The 19565-nt window shown below is 32.9% G+C and overlaps 2 protein-coding genes across 2 annotated transcripts; one reads left to right on the top strand and one right to left on the bottom strand.

The window, feature by feature from the left end:
• The first annotated feature begins 2704 nt into the window (after positions 1 to 2704).
• LOC141685736 (uncharacterized) lies at positions 2705 to 4141 on the top strand. The gene has a single exon (XM_074490823.1). The coding sequence runs from the start codon at positions 2705 to 2707 to the stop codon at positions 4139 to 4141; it is 1437 nt and encodes a 478-aa protein (XP_074346924.1).
• Positions 4142 to 11743: 7602 nt separating this feature from the next.
• On the bottom strand, positions 11744 to 12727 carry LOC141685735 (uncharacterized). The gene has a single exon (XM_074490822.1). It carries the CDS (start codon positions 12725 to 12727, stop codon positions 11744 to 11746), a length of 984 nt encoding a protein of 327 aa, XP_074346923.1.
• Positions 12728 to 19565: the final 6838 nt, after the last annotated feature.

Below are 19565 nucleotides of genomic sequence, written 5' to 3'. Positions count from 1 at the left end.
AGTGATATAACTTAAGTTTCAGATCAAAATAATTTTATTTGGTTTGCCATTTTAGAAATCAAGCATTAGTTTGACTAGTACAACTAATTAGTGTTTAGTCCTGAATTGGTATTTCGATTTTTTCAAAAATATTTTTCATCGACCCAACCGTACGGATGTTAAAAAATAAATATATATATATATATATATATATATATATATTAGTGATATAACAAAAATTTAGATCAAAACAATATTATTTGGTTTGCCATTTTAAAAGTCAAACATTAGTTTGACTAGTACAAGTAACTTGTGTTTAGTCCTGAATTGCTATTTCGATTTTTTAAAAAATATTTTTCATCGATCCAACCGTAGGGATGTCAATAAATATATATATATATATTAGTAATATAACTTAAGTTTCAGATTAAAATAATTTTATTTGGTTTGCCATTTTTAAAATCAAGCATCAGTTTGACTAATACAACTAACTAGTGTTTAATCCTGAATTGGTATTACGATTTTTTAAAAAATATTTTTCATCGATCCAAAAATACGGATGTCAATAAAAATATTCTCCCCAATATTCATAATTTCAAAATATTCACTATCATTAAATAGGTTTTTTTATTAAAAATTAAAATTATGAAAAATCTTAAATACAACCTAATTCCATTGAAATATAATTTCGAAAAGGGCGGGAAATTTCCCTCACTTCTTTTCAAAAACTTTAAAAGTATGAGCAAATTTCCCTTCATTTTTAAATAAAAAATTTGACTAAAATCGGTTAAATTTAGGAGTGCAAAATAAAATATTTTACGGGAAAATTCCCTCCAGTTTTTTATTTGGGCTAAATTCGACCGGAAAAAAAATTTGGTCGAATTTAGGAGCTAAATTCGATCGGTTGAATTTTGACTGTTTTAATTTCAACCATTTTCAGTTAAAATTGATTGTAAATACGACCGCTGGATTTCGACCGAGGCCAGTCGAATTTAGCCGTGTCGAAGGGATTCGACCGCCTGCGGTCAAATTTAACACCAGTCGAATTTAAATCAGTTGTATTTAACCCTATTTTCTTGTAGTGCTTGAAATAGAGATCAGTGTTAAGAAATTACTGAAAGTTTCGAAAAAGACGATAATGAATGATGATGGTAATACCTGCTACAAGATGAAATAACATTGATTTTATAGTTTCGAACAATTAGGAGGAAACAATACTTTTAAAATTTAATAAGCCAGCTTTGATCGACATGAATCTGTTCATCAAAACCTTTCTAAATATCGCAATGTGATTAAGCATTTAGTTAATTAATGAGGTGGTGGAGAAGTGTTGTAGTATTCTAGACTTGATATTGATGGAGTCATTGATGGAGATGGAGAAGATTAGTAGTATTCCTGACTTGAGGGAGATGGTACCATTGAGGGAGATAGAGCAGGTGAAGGTGGTAGTGATGGTGATGATACTGGTTTAGTTTTGTAAATGTAATGAGGAGGTGGTGGAGATTTATAAGTATAAGGAGGTGGAGGAGATGGGGATGGTGGTGGTGGTGATTTGTATACGTATGGAGGAGGTGGTGATGGTGATGGAGGTGGCAGCGATTTGTAAATATAAGGAGGTGGAGGTGAGGGGGATGGTGGAGGCGGTGATTTATAAATATATGGAGGATGTGGTGACGGGGATGGTGGTGGCGATTTGTAAACGTAAGGAGGTGGAGGAGATGGCGATGGTGGGGGTGGGGATTTGTAAATGTAGGGAGGGTGATATCAATATAGACTTAAGTGAGTCAACCAATCAGAGACTCAAGCCAGTCAACCAATCAGATTTAACAAAGAAGCCAACCAATCAGCATTCAATATTTCAGAAAGTTTGTTAGAGTATTTTGTCTTGTATATAAAAGTAGATCCATCTTACTCAGCACTAATCAATTACTTTATAATGTAAAATACAGTTCTTGTTATCAAAATAGTTAGTTACATTTTCTTCTTCATTATATTTGTCATGGTATCAGAGCCGTCATGATTCATACACTTACATCCGCTACATTGATCTTCATCTTCTCTCCGATTTCGATCTGTACAGATCACAATCATCTTCATCTGTTTCAAGTTTGACAATCGTATTCATCTGTTTTTTTTAGTTTAATTCATACAGTTGCTTGTTTGTCCGTACAATTACTCAAATTAGGGTTTACAACTTCATCATTCTTATATTGTGTAATTTCTAATCATGACGATGAGCTATGCTGCTGCTACTGCTGGAGCTTCATCTTCTGCATCAGGTTCACAACAACATACAAAGATTTTTGATGTTAATCATCCGTACTTCCTGCAAAATTCTGACAATCCAGGTACTCCCATAGTCACTCAGCTCTTGACTGATCAGAATTATAATCAATGGAGTAGATCTGTTGAAATTGTGTTATCTGCTAAGATGAAATTAGTTTTAATAGATGGAACCTTGAGTACACCTGTTATTACTTCACCTCTTTATAGCTTATGGATTCGTTGTAACAATATGGTGTTGTCTTGGTTATTAAACTCCATTTCTACTGAGATTCGTAATAGTGTGGCCTATTTCACCACTGCTAAGGAGATTTGGGATGATTTAGTAGTCCGATTTTCTTAATCTAACATGCCTCGCACATTTCAGTTACGAAAGGAACTAGCATCTATTCAACAAGGCTCTATGAGTATCACAACCTTCTTTACTAGGTTCTGAACTCTTATGTCTGAAATAGATAATCTCAATCCCATTCCAAAATGTGTATGTGTTAATAACAATTGTGCCTGTGATAATGCTAAGAAATTGGAGAAATATGAAGATGCTATCAAGTTAAGTCAGTTCTTGATGGGGCTAAATGATCAATATACTACTATTCGAGGCCAGTTGCTAATGATGAATCCTATCATTACTCTGTCTCAAGCTTTCTCTCTGTTACTGCAAGAAGAATCTCAGAGAGATTTTGCCAAAACTGCTCAGAATCCTCTTTCAGATGCTATGGCCATGGGTGTTAAGTACAGTGGACGGTTTAGATCTAAACCTGGAAATAATGGCCAAACTGTTGCTAAGAAACAAAGCTCTACAGACTTGTTCTGTGATTACTGTCATAATTCTGGACACATCAGAGACAAATGTTTTTGTCTACATGGTTACCCTGATTGGCACAGGTTGTTTGGAAAACCTAAGCCTAAACCAAAGAAACTAGCTCAACCTGCTTCTATAAAATCTGCTGCTCATGTTTCTACGTCTGATCTCGGGTCTCATGTCTCAGGAATTACATCTACTAAGTCTACAGCTACTGAATGCAATGAGTCATCTATGTTCTCAGCTGCACAATGTCAACAATTATCCAAAATGATTCAAGATTCCCTCAAAATGAACACCAATTGGAATATTAATGCTACTAGCTCTCAACTTGCTGGTAATTTTTCTTGTTCAATAGTTAGTGTCAATTATGTGCTTACTACTACCACTGATCATTGTGACTCATGGATTTTAGATTCTGGAGCCACAAATCATATCAATGGTCATCTAACATTTATGACTAATATCAAATCTTTAAATTCACAACTATATTTACCTAATGGTAACACAATAACTATTACTCATATTGGTGATGTGTGTTTAAATCCTACTTTGGTCCTTCATGAGGTGTTATGTGTACCTCACTTTGAATGTAATCTCATATCCATTGCCAAACTCACATATGATCTTTCATGTCTTCTATATTTCTCTGCCAATACTTGTTATCTACAGGACCCTACTTTGAAGAAGGACAGGGAGATTGGTAACTTGCATGATGGTCTGTACAAACTCAGTGCCTCCAAACTGTCTTGTTTACCTGTTTTGAGTTGTATGTTAAATTCTGCTAATACTACTCTCAATAATAAGAAATGTAATGTTACTTCTATTGACAATGCCAGTTTATGGCACTCCAGAATGGGTCATCCCTCTACTGGAGTTCTTCAGAAATTAAAATTCATTGATGATATGTCTAGTCAATTCAATGCTTGTGATATATGTCATATGTCTAAACAACATAGACTTCCTTTTTCTTCCAGTCAATCTCAAAGCTCTGCTTTATTTGATCTAGTTCATGTAGATGTCTGGGGCCCCTATAGTCAATGTACTCATAATAACTGTAGTTATTTCTTACAGTAGTTGAGGACTATTCTAGGGCTACATGGACCTTCTTGTTTCATCATAAAACTCAAGTGCCAAATCTGATCAGAAATTTTATATCATATGTTAAAACTCAGTTTGATAAAGTCATAAAAATCATAAGATCTGATAATGGGACTGAATTTACCAATCAAGATCTTACTTCATATCTTACCTCTCTGGGCATTATGCATCAAACTTTTTGTGCTAGAACTCCCCAACAGAATGGCAGAGCTGAAAGAAAACATCAACATCTACTTAATATTGCCAAAGCCCTCAAATTTCAATCTAATCTCCCAAATTCTTTTTGGGGAGACTTTATATTGACTGCACTCATCTTATTAATATGCTTCCTTTTAAGCTTCTCCATTATAAAACTCCTTTTCAGTTATTATTTGATAAAGAACCAGATTATTTGACTCTTAAAGTTTTTGGGTGTCTGTGTTATGCCACCAACACCAATGTGTCAGATAAACTTGCTTCTAGAGTCATCAAAGGAGTTTTTATTGGCTATCCTCATGGTAAGAAAGGGTATAAAATTCTGGATCTACAAACTCAAAAGAGCCTCATGTCTAGAGATGTCAACTTTGTTGAACATATTTTTCCGTTTAAGTCCACAGACACTTTAAATGCTAAATCATCAGATACACCTTTGTTCCCTATACTTTATATAGGTCTAGATGATATTGACTCTCCTTCTTTTATAGAGCTCAATTCTGAGACTCATCTGGTACAGTTACATATCAATCCAGAGACTCATACATCTCAACCAATTATCACATCTACTAGACCTACTAGAGTCAGACAAGCTCCTAAAAAATTTAAAGACTTTGTTGGGTTACCTTCTACTCATGCAATTACTATATCTCCTCCTTCAGGGTCAGGTTTGTCTTCTCCATACCCTATTAGTCATTATTTGTCTTATGATAAGTTCTCTCCTTCCTATAAAGCTTTCACAGCTGCTATTACCCCTGTCAAATTACCTTATACATTTGCACAAGCCTCTCCTAATCCTCTATGGTTTAAAGCTATGAAAACTGAAATTAAAGCTCTTGAGGATAATCATACATGGACATTAGTTCCAACCCCTACTGATCATCACATTGTTGATTACAAATGGCTGTTTAAGATCAAATACCTTCCTGATGTCACTATTGATCGATACAAAGCTCGTTTAGTGGCTAGAGGCTTCACCCAAACACATGGCTTAGACTATTTTGAAACATTTGCACCTATTGCGAAAATGAAAACAGTTAGAATCTTGCTTGTTGTGGCAGCTTCTAAGAATTGGGATGTTTCTCAAATGGATGTTACTAATGCATTTTTACATGGTGACTTGGAGGAAACAGTTTATATGCGATTACCTCCTGGTTATCAGTTCCTCACTAAGTTACAACTCCCTCCCAATGTTGTTTGTTTACTTAAAAAATCATTATATGGTCCGAAGCAGGCTCCTCGGTGTTGGTTCACTAAGATCTCTCAGGCTCTTAAGGATTATGGTTTTACACAATCTCACAGTGATAATAGTTTGTTTACTATTACCAAGCTGGAAGCTTCTGCGCGGTATTAGTCTATGTCGATGAGATTTTGGTGACTGGATCTGCCGCTTCTATAATTCAGAATGTCAAACAATGTCTGTTGTCCAAGTTTAAAATCAAGGATCTTGGACCTATCAAATATTTCCTTGGTTTAGAGGTTGTTAGGTCAAATGATGGTTTTACATTAATCAACGAAAGTATGTACTTGATTTGTTAACAGAAACTGGTATGTTATCTGCCAAACCCTCATCTATTCCTATGGAGCAGAATCATCATCTTACTGATAACTACTCTAATCTGCTCAATGTCAAAGACTCTACTTTATATCGACGAATTGTTGGCAAATTGGTTTATCTTACTATTACTCATCCAGATCTGTCATATTCAGTACACATTCTGTCTCAACATCTTGCATCTCCTCGTATTGATCATTTAACTGCTGCTTATAAAGTATTAAGGTATATCAAGCAATCTCCAGGACAGGGCTTACTTATTGCTGCTACATCTCCTCTAAACCTCATTGCCTATTGTGATTCTGACTGGGGTGGGTGTCAGGCAACTCGTCAATCTCTCACCGGATATTGTATTCTGCTTGGAAACACTTTGGTGGCTTGGAAATGTAAAAAGCAACACACAGTGTCTCAATCTAGTGCTGAAGCTGAATATCAGGTCATGGTTGCCACCTGTTGTGAAGTTACATGGCTTGTTGTTATTCTTGAAGATTTTCAGGTGTATCCTAAGCTTCCGGTCCCTTTTCATTGTGACTCTTGTTCTGCTATTTACATACCATCTAATTCTGTCTTTCATGAATGCACAAAACATATCAAAATTGATTGTCATGTAGTTCGGGAAAAAATGCAGCAAGGTCTGATTTCTGCTTTTCATATTCCCACACATTTGCAGCCAGCTGATATGCTAACGAAGGCTCTTGGTGCTGCTTCTCTGCTCAACTTAAGCTCCAAGTTGAATGTCTGTAATCTTCACCAGCCATCCAACTTGAGGGGGATGATATCAATATAGACTCAAGTGAGTCAACCAATCAGAGACTCAAGCCAGTCAACCAATCAGATTTAACAAGGAAGCCAGCCAATCACCATTCAACATTTAAGAAAGTTTGTTAGAGTATTTTGTCTTGTATATAAAAGTAGATCCATCTTACTCAGCACTAATCAATTACTTCATAATGTAAAATACAGTTCTTGTTATCAAAATAGTTAATTACATTTTCTTCTTCATTATATTTGTTAGAGGGGGTGGTGACGGGGATGGAGGTGGTGGAGATTGGTAGACATAAGGCGGTGAAGGAGATGGGGATGGTGGTGGGGGTGATATGTAAATGTAGGGAGGAGGTGGTGATGGTGGGGGTGGGGATTTGTAAATGTAGGGAAGAGGTGGTGATAGGGATGGAGGTGGTGGCGATTTGTAGACATAAGGAGGTGGAGGAGATGGCGACGGAGGTGGTGGCGATTTGTAAATGTAAGGAGGAGGTGGTGATGGGGATGGAGGTGGCGGAGACTTGTAAATATAAGGAGGAGGTGGTGATGGGGTTGGGGGTGGTGGAGATTTGTAAATGTAAGGAGGTGGGGGAGAGGGGGATGGTGGAGGTGGTGATTTATACATGTATGGTGGAGGCGGGAATGGGGATGGAGGTGGCGGAGATTTATAGATATATGGAGGTGGTGGCGATATATAGGAATAGAGTGTTGGCGGTGGAGGTGGTGATTTGTATGCATACCATGATGTGGGTGGTGGAGATGAATAAACATAAGGCCAACTATCGTGGGCACTTACATTAGCAGATGCAACACACAGTGCGAGTACATAAAATAGCCAAACCAAAAATTTGGCCATTTTTGAATTATATTATCTTGAGTTCAGTTGTAGTTGAGACTTGAGACTGAGAGTGTCAAATCCGTACTTGAGATATATTGGTAGGTGTCCGAGAGTACTACTAAAGAGCAGACTTCATGTTGTGAATGTTTAATTATAGCCACAAGCAGAATGGACAGATAAAGTTATTGAACAAGTACACAAAGACAAGAAGGCCATGAATATTCTGTTCAATGGTCTTGATAGAGATATGTGTGACAATGTCATCAACTGCAAGACTGCTAAAGATATTTGGGTTATAATTCAAATCATATGTGATGGAACTGAGCAAGTGAGGGAAAACAAATGCAACTTCTGATCCAGCAGTATGAACATTTTGATTGTTAAGACAGTGAATCTTTAAGTGACATCTTTAGTAGATTTCAAAAACTACTAAATACATTAAAGCTGCATGGAAGGGTCTATCAGACAAAAGATTCAAACCTGAAGTTCCTTAGATCTCTACCAAAGGAATGAAAGCCTATGACTGTCTCTCTCAGAAACTCACAAGATTACAAGGAGTTTACCTTGGAGAGACTATATGGGATTCTGAAAACTTATAAACTTGAGTTAGAACAAGATGAGCAAATATAGAAAGGAAGGAAGAAAGGGAGGATCTATAGCACTAGTAGTTGAACAAGAGAGAGTGAATGAGATAAAGGTTGAAGCTGTGGAATCTGCACCAAACTCTAGGGTTTGTGAAGGCAAAGGAAGGGGGTTAGTTGCTGAACATGAAGACCATCTTAGTCAAGATGAAATGGAGGATATAGATGAACATATAGCTTTCCTGTTAAGAAGGTTTTCCAAGCTTAAATTTAAAAAGAATTTTGGAGCAGCCAAGCCAAATAGAAACATGGTGGATAAATCCAAATTCAAGTGTTTTTAATGTGGCTTGAGTGGTCATTTTGCAAATTAGTGCAGAAAGCCTAATCCTGAGAAAAATAAATTTGAGCAAGTTGACTATAAAAGGAATACTTTGAATTGCTCAAACAAACAAAAAGAGCTTTCTTGGCTCAGGAAAATGACTGGACAACATATAAAAAATATTATATTCCAGTGGGTTGTGGTTCGGGTGCATAATATTTCTCAAAATTACATGATCACGCTCCATATATCTAAAATTTCATATATAATTAGAATTTATTTTTATTCTCATTATATTTTAGTATTTGAAATCCCTACATAAACAGTATTATGATGAAGACATCTATATCTCTTACTGAATTAAAAAACCTATAGAGTTTTTTAATTTTTTCTGATTAAATAGTTTGTCGATTGAATTTGAGCTGGTTCCATATTGTACTTAACTAGGATTAATGTTTTCTCTGGTGACGAAAAATATAAGGACCTTCACCATCATCTGTGTCCGATTCAGGTAAATGCAAATAGATTATCATAGATTCGAATGTGCGTCAACATGTCAACGTGATAGAATATATGTTGAATTAAATACTTTAGATACCCATATTTCAAATTTAATGAATTTTTTTCGGACGTATTTCTTTCTTTCTGCGTAGTACTGCATAAAGTCACTTACCTTCTATAGCATGATGTTGATTTAGGTGGCAAAATATCTTCGAACAAAAAAGACAATTTTATTCATGGGGAGGATTGTTGAAACTTTTAAATAAAAAAAGTGAACTTGTGTTTCCTTGATTGGTGTATAGAATCCTGTGTAACATATTTGGTTTTAGCATCGTATCCTTTTTTCAAATATTACAAATAAATTTGGAAAAGATAATTACAATAATTATAGAAACATTTTCTAAGCTTTCACTTAGATATTACGTTTTTAATAGAAAAAACTACGCAAGCAAACATATTGTATTTCAATTATCGTTTAAGGCTATGTTTTCTTGGTTAATTCGTACTCATAAAGTAAGCAACAACCGGAGCAACTAAAAAGTATATCATTTTCTTAACAGAAATCATACTTCTATATTTGATTTATAGAATAAAGGTCACTATTAAAAAATCTTACATGAAATTCTTACTTCCATTATGTTCTGACCAGCCTCATTAATATTAATAAAACCATATGAGCAAGTCTAAAACATCCTTGCAACACTAGAATAATCTTCCATATAGATTGAATATGTTTTGAGTAAAAAATAATTTAAACTTATCACAGTGATCGATATATATATATATATATATATATATATATATATATATATATATATATATATAACAAGGATAAATCACAAACACCAAACAAATTTTCATTAAAACTATTTATCGAGACCAAGAAGCACATTGGACACAATAATGTGAGCATAAAAGAACTTTATAAATAATAAATAGTTTAATAATATATAACTGAAATGATTTGTGAAAGACATTGGTAGGGGATAAATGACATTCTATTTTGTACATAGTCGGGACGTTGATATTTATTTTGAATTTTGAGATACAGAATGCGTCTAGAGCACGAACAAGGAACACAATCTAGAATATTCTATATATTTCTTTGAAATTAAAGGGAAAAAATTATAATACTAGAAAGTTCAAGAGGATTCTCGAATAATTTGGGCTTGAAATGGGCTATTAACCCGGTATCAACAAAGGCCCAAAAGAAAAGCCCAAATCCAAATAAAATTTAGGAAGGCATAAAATCTAAATTTAAACTCCATATATAATTTGAAACAAGCAAAATAGCCCCAAGCGGCCCAACAAAAAGACCTTCATTTTCGACCTTATTTCTAGTCGAAATTTAGGTCGTGAATCCAAGTCGAATTACTACAACCGGAGGTCCCTAAAATGACCTAAAATTTGACCCCATTTCTGGTTGAAATATAGGTTATGGATCCTAGTTGAGTTTCTTCGACTGGAGGTTCCTAAAATAACCCAAATTTCAAACTCATTTCTGGTCGAAATCCAGGCCATGAGTCCTAGCCAAATTGCTTCGACTAGAGGTCCCAAAAAGTTTAGGACTGTCAAGATTGGACACGACCCGACAACCCGACACGAATTTGTACTCTTTAGGGTTGTCTCTATACACGTTATGTGGAAAACATATCAGACCTGAAATTGGCCCGATTAAAAAAGACAAGTTACAGGTGCACCTGGTTAATTCGAACCAGACCCGCATAATCCGTGAAAATATATTTTAAAAAATAATATAAATAATATACTACTAATATAATTGATCAATTAAACATATACCTATGAATGTTCAATCATATTTTATTATCTTCTTTATATTTTAAATGATATATATATATATATTTTAATTAATTAACACGTCTTGAATAATTTCATTACACAAAATAATATTTTTAAACTTAAAAATGTATTTTGTTCATAATACAACACAAACGATAGAAATAATCATATATAATGGCTTGATAAATAAAATATTCAATTAAATCTACTAAATTGTTTAAATAACTATATTATTAATAGATAAAATATTTGTCCACTATAGGTCGGGTGACCCGTTTAATAAATGGATCGGGTTAGTGTCAATATTTTGCTGGTAAAAATATTTTAGGGCCGGTTTTGTGTCACCTTGATTAGTCACTCAATTGCAACACAATTCTATAAGAAAGAAAATCCTTACTTCCCATGACTTCAATTCACCTTGATTAGTTGTATTTGAGAACAATTCACTCTTAAGCTAATTGAGATGGAGTTCATCGAGAAAATGTGGTTTTAAATATTTAGCTTCTTCTTTGATCCTTGGATTTGGGAATTAGTGCAAGTATTTGTGCTAAATATCCGTACATAAGTTACCAATTTTTAGCGTGTTCAAATATAAACACAAAATAGCATAGCACATCATCCATTAATTACAAATATTAAATTTGAATACCTCCAAGGTATCCAAGCCATTATTAAAAGAAGGAAAATGTTTGGCATAAAAGAATGATAATTACGTAAATGTGCTCGTGTACTTGATATACAGATCAGTTTTAAGAAATTACTGAAAGTTTCGAAAAAGACGATAATGAATGATGATGGGAATACATGCTAAAAAATGAAATAAAATTGATTTAATAGTTTCGAACAATTAGGAGGAAACAATACTTTTAAAATTTAATAAGCCAGCTTTGATCGACATGAATCTGTTCATCAAACCCTTTCTAAATATCGCAATGTGATTAAAGCATTTAGTTAATTAATGAGGTGGTGGAGAAGTGTTGTAGTATTCTGGACTTGATATTGATGGAGTCATTGAAGGAGATGGAGAAGATTAGTAGTATTCCTGACTTGAGGGAGATGGTACCATTGAGGGAGATGGAGCAGGTGAAGGTGGTAGTGATGGTGATGATACTGGTTTAGTTCTGTAAATGTAAGGAGGAGGTGGTGGAGATTTATAAGTATAAGGAGGTGGAGGAGATGGGGATGGTGGTGGTGGTGATTTGTATACGTATGGAGGAGGTGGTGATGGTGATGGAGGTGGCGGTGATTTGTAAATATAAGGAGGTGGAGGTGAGGGGGATGGTGGAGGCGGTGATTTATAAATATAGGGAGGAGGTGGTGACGGGGATGGTGGTGGTGGCGATTTGTAAACGTAAGGAGGTGGAGGAGATGGTGATGGTGGGGGTGGGGATTTGTAAATGTAGGGAGGGGGTGTTGACGGGGATGGAGGTGGTGGAGATTGGTAGACATAAGGCGGTGGAGGAGATGGGGATGGTGGTGGGGGTGATTTGTAAATGTAGGGAGGAGGTGGTGATGGGGATGGTGGGGGTGGGGATTTGTAAATGTAGGGAGGAGGTGGTGATGGGGATGGAGGTGGTGGCGATTTGTAGACATAAGGAGGTGGAGGAGATGGCGACGGAGGTGGTGGCGATTTGTAAATGTAAGGAGGAGGTGGTGGTGGGGATGGAGGTGGCGGAGACTTGTAAATATAAGGAGGTGGCGGTGATGGGGATGGGGGTGGTGGAGATTTGTAAATGTAAGGAGGTGGGGGAGAGGGGGATGGTGGAGGTGGTGATTTATACATGTATGGTGGAGGCGGGGATGGGGATGGAGGTGGCGGAGATTTATAGATATATGGAGGTGGTGGCGATATATAGGAATAGAGTGTTGGTGGTGGAGGTGGTGATTTGTATGCATACCATGATGTGGGTGGTGGAGATGAATAAACATAAGGCCAACTGTCGTGGGCACTTACACTAGCAGATGCAACACACAGTGCGAGTACATAAAATAGCCAAACCAAAAATTTGGCCATTTTTGAATTATATTATCTTGAGTTCAGTTGTAGTTGAGACTTGAGACTGAGAGTGTCAAATTGGTACTTGAGATATATTGGTAGGTGTCCGAGAGTACTACTAAAGAGCAGACTTCATGTTGTGAATGTTTAATTATAGGCAATAACATAGGCTTTATATATAGTGATCAATGCTTTATTAGTACTTGGTCATGTTGGGAAATTTCAGGGATGACTGTCTTTTCTAAACAGTATAAACGTTTGTAGTAATGTTGCACTTGTTTGTACATACTGCAACTGCATGCATGAAGTAGTCAAAATTTGTAATGGCAGGTGTGTGCCAGTAAAGAATGAATGCTGACAGCATCGTTTTGGAAAAGACTTGCCAATCAGGCGCCAAATGGTACATGAAGCGAATGTTAATACTTCAGTAATTACTCAAAACAAAAAATTGATGCAGCATGTAAAAAGATAGATAGCACTTCAGCCACTTCTTTATTCTGCCGGAACTGTTTTTTGAACTTTAGCAAGCTATGGCAAGACAAACACATACATACAGTCTACTATTTAATTCATGAATAGAATTATGGAGTCTATATTTATTTATTTTTTGAGATTTAATCTGTTGAAAATTCATCCTCCTTTTTGTTTTAAAGAAAGTTGACGCATCTAAACTCTTTTTCCAAAACGCTTGGTCTTAAACTACATTTTAGAATTATTGTGTGGTCGGGCTTTAAATTTTAATATTAAATATTATTATGTACAGATATTTTTTATATTTATTTTTTCAGTACTTTAAATTTTTATTTTTGAATGCAATTAATTGATTTTAAGATAAGTATATTTAAATTAAATAGTCATAACTCATACTTGAATTACTTAAAAGAGCTTTTTTTTAAAAATAGTTAAAATAGCTTATAACCCCACCATACACAGATATTATTGTAATCAAAGATTATTATATTTAATTAAAATATAAATTTTAGCAAATTCAACTAACTATATTTAAATTTATATTAGTTTAATATGTTTCAACCCGAATCAATTGTCAATAGCAAAAAAATTATGTTAGTTGAGACCCATTATTATACTTACTATCTTTTTTAATTTTATTTTAGTGCGAGCTGATTATTATTTTGTTTTTGTCTTATGACATTATATTGACGCACGAATTTCCTTTCAATTTTGTTTGTAGTCTGCTCCAATAATATAATATTTTTAGAGAGATCAATAATATTTATTATTTTGATTTAATGAAAATCATTAGACATAATGTATTTTCTTTTAAATATTACTATAATTATGGTGAACAGACTTAATAGCAACCAAATTTTAATTGTTTTGTATTTAATATAATAGTATATATATATATATCGAACTATTACATATTTTTTTAATATTAAATATCATTAGCTTATATGTGGGATGCACCGCTATTTTTTCTATTTATTTTTCAGTACTTCTAATTTTTATTTTTAATTATAATTAATTGATTTTAAAATAAGTACCTTTAAATTAAAATAGCTCAAAACCCCTCCATACACATGTCTTTTTATTATTACATGATTTTATTATTTTAATTTATATTAAAAAATTTAAAATATCAAAATTCGTTACTTTAGAATTTTTAAATGATATGATTTAATAATAATTATATATTAACACGTATATATTCATGATATTTTTAGAAATAAAGGCAATTTAGTTACATAGTATAAAAAGAATAACGTGTTTGAGTTAAAAAAAGGTAAGTAGTTTGTTAATAATATTTAAAATATTAATATATTTTTTTTCAAAATAGAATTATCCATATTATTTTTGAAAGTGAACTTTTTTTAAAATGGATAGCACTTATTTCTGTTTTTTGAACTTTAGCAAGCTATGGCAAAACAAACACATACATAACACACATATTTAATTGATACACGTATTTAATTGATGAATATAATTATGGAGTCTATTTTTTTTATATTTTTAATATCTAAGCTGTTGAAAATCACCTCCCTTTTTGTTACCAGGAAGGTTGATGCATCTGATAATATAATATTTTTAGAGAGATCCATAATATTTATTATTTTGTTTTAACGAAAATCATTAGACATAATGTATTTTCTTTTAAATATTACTATAATTATGGTGAAGAGACTTACTACTAACCAAATTTTAATTGTTTCATATTTAATATAATAGTATATATATATATATATATATATATATATATATATATATATATATATCGAACTATTACATATTTTAGTTGAGACGCGTTATATCAACCAAATCCGGCTAATTATACTTACTATTTTTTTAATTTTATTTTAGCACGAGCTGATTATTATTTTATTTTAGACTGAATGGATAATATGTATTATTTTGTTTTTGTCTTATGACATTATATCGACCCACGAATTTCTTTCAATTTTTTTTTGTAGTCTGGTCCAATAATATAATATTTTTAGAGAGATCAATAATATTTATTTTTTTATTTTAGCCCGATTCGTCAAATCCTTTATTTTTATATAAAATAGGATCAATAGTACAATTTTGTTTAGCCCGACGGGGTGAATTTTATATATTATTTTATTTTAACGAAAATTATTAGACATATTATAATTCTATTATGAATATGTATTTTCTTTTAAATATTACTATAGTTATGGTGAAGAGACTGACTACTAACCAAATTTTAATTGTTTCGTATTTAATATAATAGTATATATATATATAGAGAATAAAGTTCTATGGAGTACACCTTTAATTGGAGTCCTCAAGTCCATCTATATTCTCCAAATAAAATATCTTCTAAAACGTGTTATCTTGCAAAATATGTTTCACAAATATCATTACTTCAATAAAATCATGCAAATTTCTTATATTTACAAGTACAATATGTATGTTCTGCAACATGAACATTTATGTTCTGCAATATGAATATTTATGTTCTGCAAACTAAGCATATTTTTTAGAACGTTCTACTTGTAAAATCTATGCAATATGCAAGATTTTTAATAAAATTGTGATATTTGTAAAATATCATTCGAAAAATAATACGTTTTGCAACAATTTAAGATATATTTTACTTGTATAGACTCAAGGACTCCAATGAAATAGGAACTCCATAGAACCTAACTCATATATATATATATATATATATATATATATATATATATATATATATATATCGAACTATTACATATTTTTTTTAATATTAAATATCATTAGCTTATATCTCGGATGCACCGCTATTTTTTCTATTTATTTTTTCAGTACTTCTAATTTTTATTTTTAATTATAATTAATTGATTTTAAAATAAGTACCTTTAGATTAAAATAGCTTAAAACCCCTCGATACACATGTCTTTTTATTATTACATGATTTTATTATTTTAATTTATATTAAAAAATTTAAAACATTAAAATTCGTTACTTTAGAATTTTTAAATGACGTGATAAATATCTTCCCTTATCCATTCTTGTATTTCTCTGCAACGGTTCCAAAATTTGCCCTACCCAATAACTTAAATCGTAGCCTACTTGGATCTACTACGCGTTTACTTATAAAGAGAGATTAAGACTTGGTGAATTTGCATACATATGATTTCAAGATCTGGAATCCAGGAGAAGAGTATTTGGTATTGGGGGCGTGGAATTATTTTCTCACTGGTTACCCATATTTTCATTACCCACTCCACTATCCCAATAAACACACACAAATAATCTATACATACACACAAAAAACTTCCTGGCAAGAAGTCATAAAGAGAAATGACACAGTTCGTGAAGAAAGATGATGATCTCTACGACAAAGGAAATTTAGAGGATGTTCAATAAAGCCCTAGGCTAAGGTTTGTCTTAACCTATATTTATATTATGCTATCAAATTTTAGTTTATTTCAAATTGTTACACTTTTTACATATTGTGTACGTGCACACACATAAGTCGGGCTCTTTCTGAAAATAGTCTCTTCATTTGAATGAGGGGAAGCTGCGTACAATTTACCCTCCGATAAGCGTTTGGTTTGGTTTGGTTTATGATTTAATAATAATTATATATTAACTGATATTTTTAGAATTAAAGGCAATTTAGTTACATAATATAAAAAGAATAACGTGTTTGAGATATAAAAAAGGTAAGTAGTTTGTTAATAATATTTAAAATATTATTTATTTTTTCAAAATAGAATTGTCCATATTATTTTTGAAAGTGGACTTTTTTTAAAATGAATAGCACTTATTTTTGTTTTTTGAACTTTAAGCAAGCTATGGCAAGACAAACACATACATAGCACACGTATTTAATTGATGAATAGAATTATGGGAAAGTTGATGCATCTGAACTCTTTTTCCAAAACACTCAGTCTTAAACCTTAAAACACTGCACTTTAAAATTATTTTGTTGGGTGGCTTTGAATTTTAATAATAAATACTACTATGCACCGATATTTTTTATATTTATTTTTTCAATACTTCTAATTTTTATTTTTGAATGCAATTAATTAATTTTTTAATTAAGTATATTTAAATTAAATAGTCATAACTCATACTTGAATTACTTGAAAGAACTGTTTTTTTAAATAGTTAAGATAGCATATAACATTGTAACCAACCAAACTTTTATTATTTAGTCTATTATAATATATTATATCAACACAAAATAAATATTAAAAACAAGTTTTTTAGTCGGAGAAAATAAAAAAAGTTAACATGTTTTACTTTAAAAAGTTAATAAATTATATACTAATTAAGTACAATAATGAAATCATTAATTGTAATGGTAATTATTGAATTAATGAAATAAAGTACCTTAATATTTTGTCCATTTTAATATAGTATTGTAAAACGTGGAAAATATGTGTTTTTATTGGAGAAAATAGAAAGGATAAGGTGTTTTACTTTTAAAAAGGTACTCGGTTTCAAAATACATGTCCACTTTTAAAATAAATTTTTATTTCAATTTAGTTGTCTACTTCACCAATTTTGAATGTAAATTTATATTTTCAAAGTCAATTATATTCCACATATCTCTTATTTATATTTTCAAGATCAATCTTATTTTACATATTATAGTCATATAATGCAACTAATTAATCAATATCCACTTCCCTTAATATGTGCGATTTTTCAGTGGACATAAAATTTAAGTGGAGGGACTAATTAATTTTATACTAACTAAATAATGGTAATAAGGTAAATAATTAATTTATTAAGTAAAGGTAATTAATTAAATTAACGAAGTATCTTACCAACCAAACTTTTAATATTTCGTCTATTATTTTATATAGTATAGATTTTAATAAATTAAAATTTAAAAAAGAGGCTTTATTAGCTGTTATGGATAAAAAACTAAGGTTATTATTTGCTGTATTTATTACTAAGATTCGGGAGTTCAAGGCCTTTAATGGCTGCTCTCGTGTTTCGTAGCTTAATTCTGCCTTTACGAGATGCCTACGTATCTCTGTGAATTAGAGAATCAAGCCAAAAAACGTAGTTCTGATCTGTGGGGTGAGATCCCTTATATAGGTGTGAGAGTCCTTGAATTGGACTTGGCATAGGAGACTTGGTGGTCAAGTCTCTGAATTAGGATAGACTTAGGAGTCCTAGGAAGTAGGAAGCTGACTCCTTATCTCATGAGGTTCCTTGGAGGCCAATCTACAAGGATTTATATTCCCACTAGGACTTATCTTAATAGCTGTTTTCCTCCCTTATTTATTAATTACGAAATTAATAAATAATCAGGGCTTTTGGGCCTTCTTTGTTCCATCAGGTCTGATCTGGTCCATCAGGCCTGATCAATGTGTTGACCTTTTTGGTCTGAATGTCGTACATCTTCTTATTGGGCCTAGCAGCCCACACCTTATAATATTTAATTATACAATCATGATTTATTTATCCCTATCATTTGCCCCCCAACTTTTGGGAAACATTGATTAAGTTTCGCAGAAGTTAAGTCTATTCATTCCCTTACAGGGTTTCGTTTCTGCGTAAAGTGTGGAGCGACCTACACGTTTATAACGATTGTTCCTTTTATTTAGGAATTTCCAGGAATTTTTCCCTTAATTTTCTGGGATTTATCCTTAATTTTCTGGATTTTTTCCTTAATTTTCTGGATTTTTCCCTTAAGTTCTGGGATATATCCTTAATTTTCTGGATTTCTCCCTTAATTTCTGGGATTATCCTTAATTTTTTGGATTTTTCCCTTAATTTCTGGAATTTATCCTTAATTTTCTCTATTTAACCCATTTTTCTAATTAAATAATCAGAAAAATAGAACTTTTGCTGCTCAATACATCCTAGGCGTTGTTGATCCACGCCTAGGAGACAGTTTCCTAACAACGTCTAGGAAACTTGCGTCCTGGGTGTTGTTGGAGGCTGATGCTTCCTGGGCGTTGTTGATCCACGCCTAGGAGACAGTTTCCTAACAACGTCTAGGAAACTTGCGTCCTGGGCGTTGTTGGAGGCTGATGCTTCCTGGGCGTTATTGATCCACGCCTAGGAGCCATACTTCTAACAATGGCTCGGGACAATACACCCTAGGTGTTGTTGAAGGCTGATGCGTTCATAGATCCTAGGCGTTGTGCACCCACGCCTTGGAGACAGGTTTAGCACCACGCCTAGGAGACATACACTCTGGGCGTTGTTAAAGGCTAATGCTTCCTGGGCGTTGTTGATCCACGCCTAGGAACCATACTTCTAACAATGGCTCGGGACAATGCACCCTAGGCGTTGTTGAAGACTGATGCTTCCTAGGCGTTGTTGATCCACGCCTAGGAGCCATACTTCTAACAATGGCTCGGGACAGTGCACCCTAGGCGTTGTTGAGGCTTTTCGAGCCTTGATTCATTCAATGAACTTTGATTTT

The sequence above is a fragment of the Apium graveolens genome, chromosome 9 (genome assembly GCF_009905375.1).
Source record: "Apium graveolens cultivar Ventura chromosome 9, ASM990537v1, whole genome shotgun sequence".
Lineage (NCBI taxonomy): Eukaryota > Viridiplantae > Streptophyta > Magnoliopsida > Apiales > Apiaceae > Apium > Apium graveolens.
Note: the sequence above shows the minus strand (reverse complement) of the source record. Positions and strands in the feature narration are given on the sequence as shown.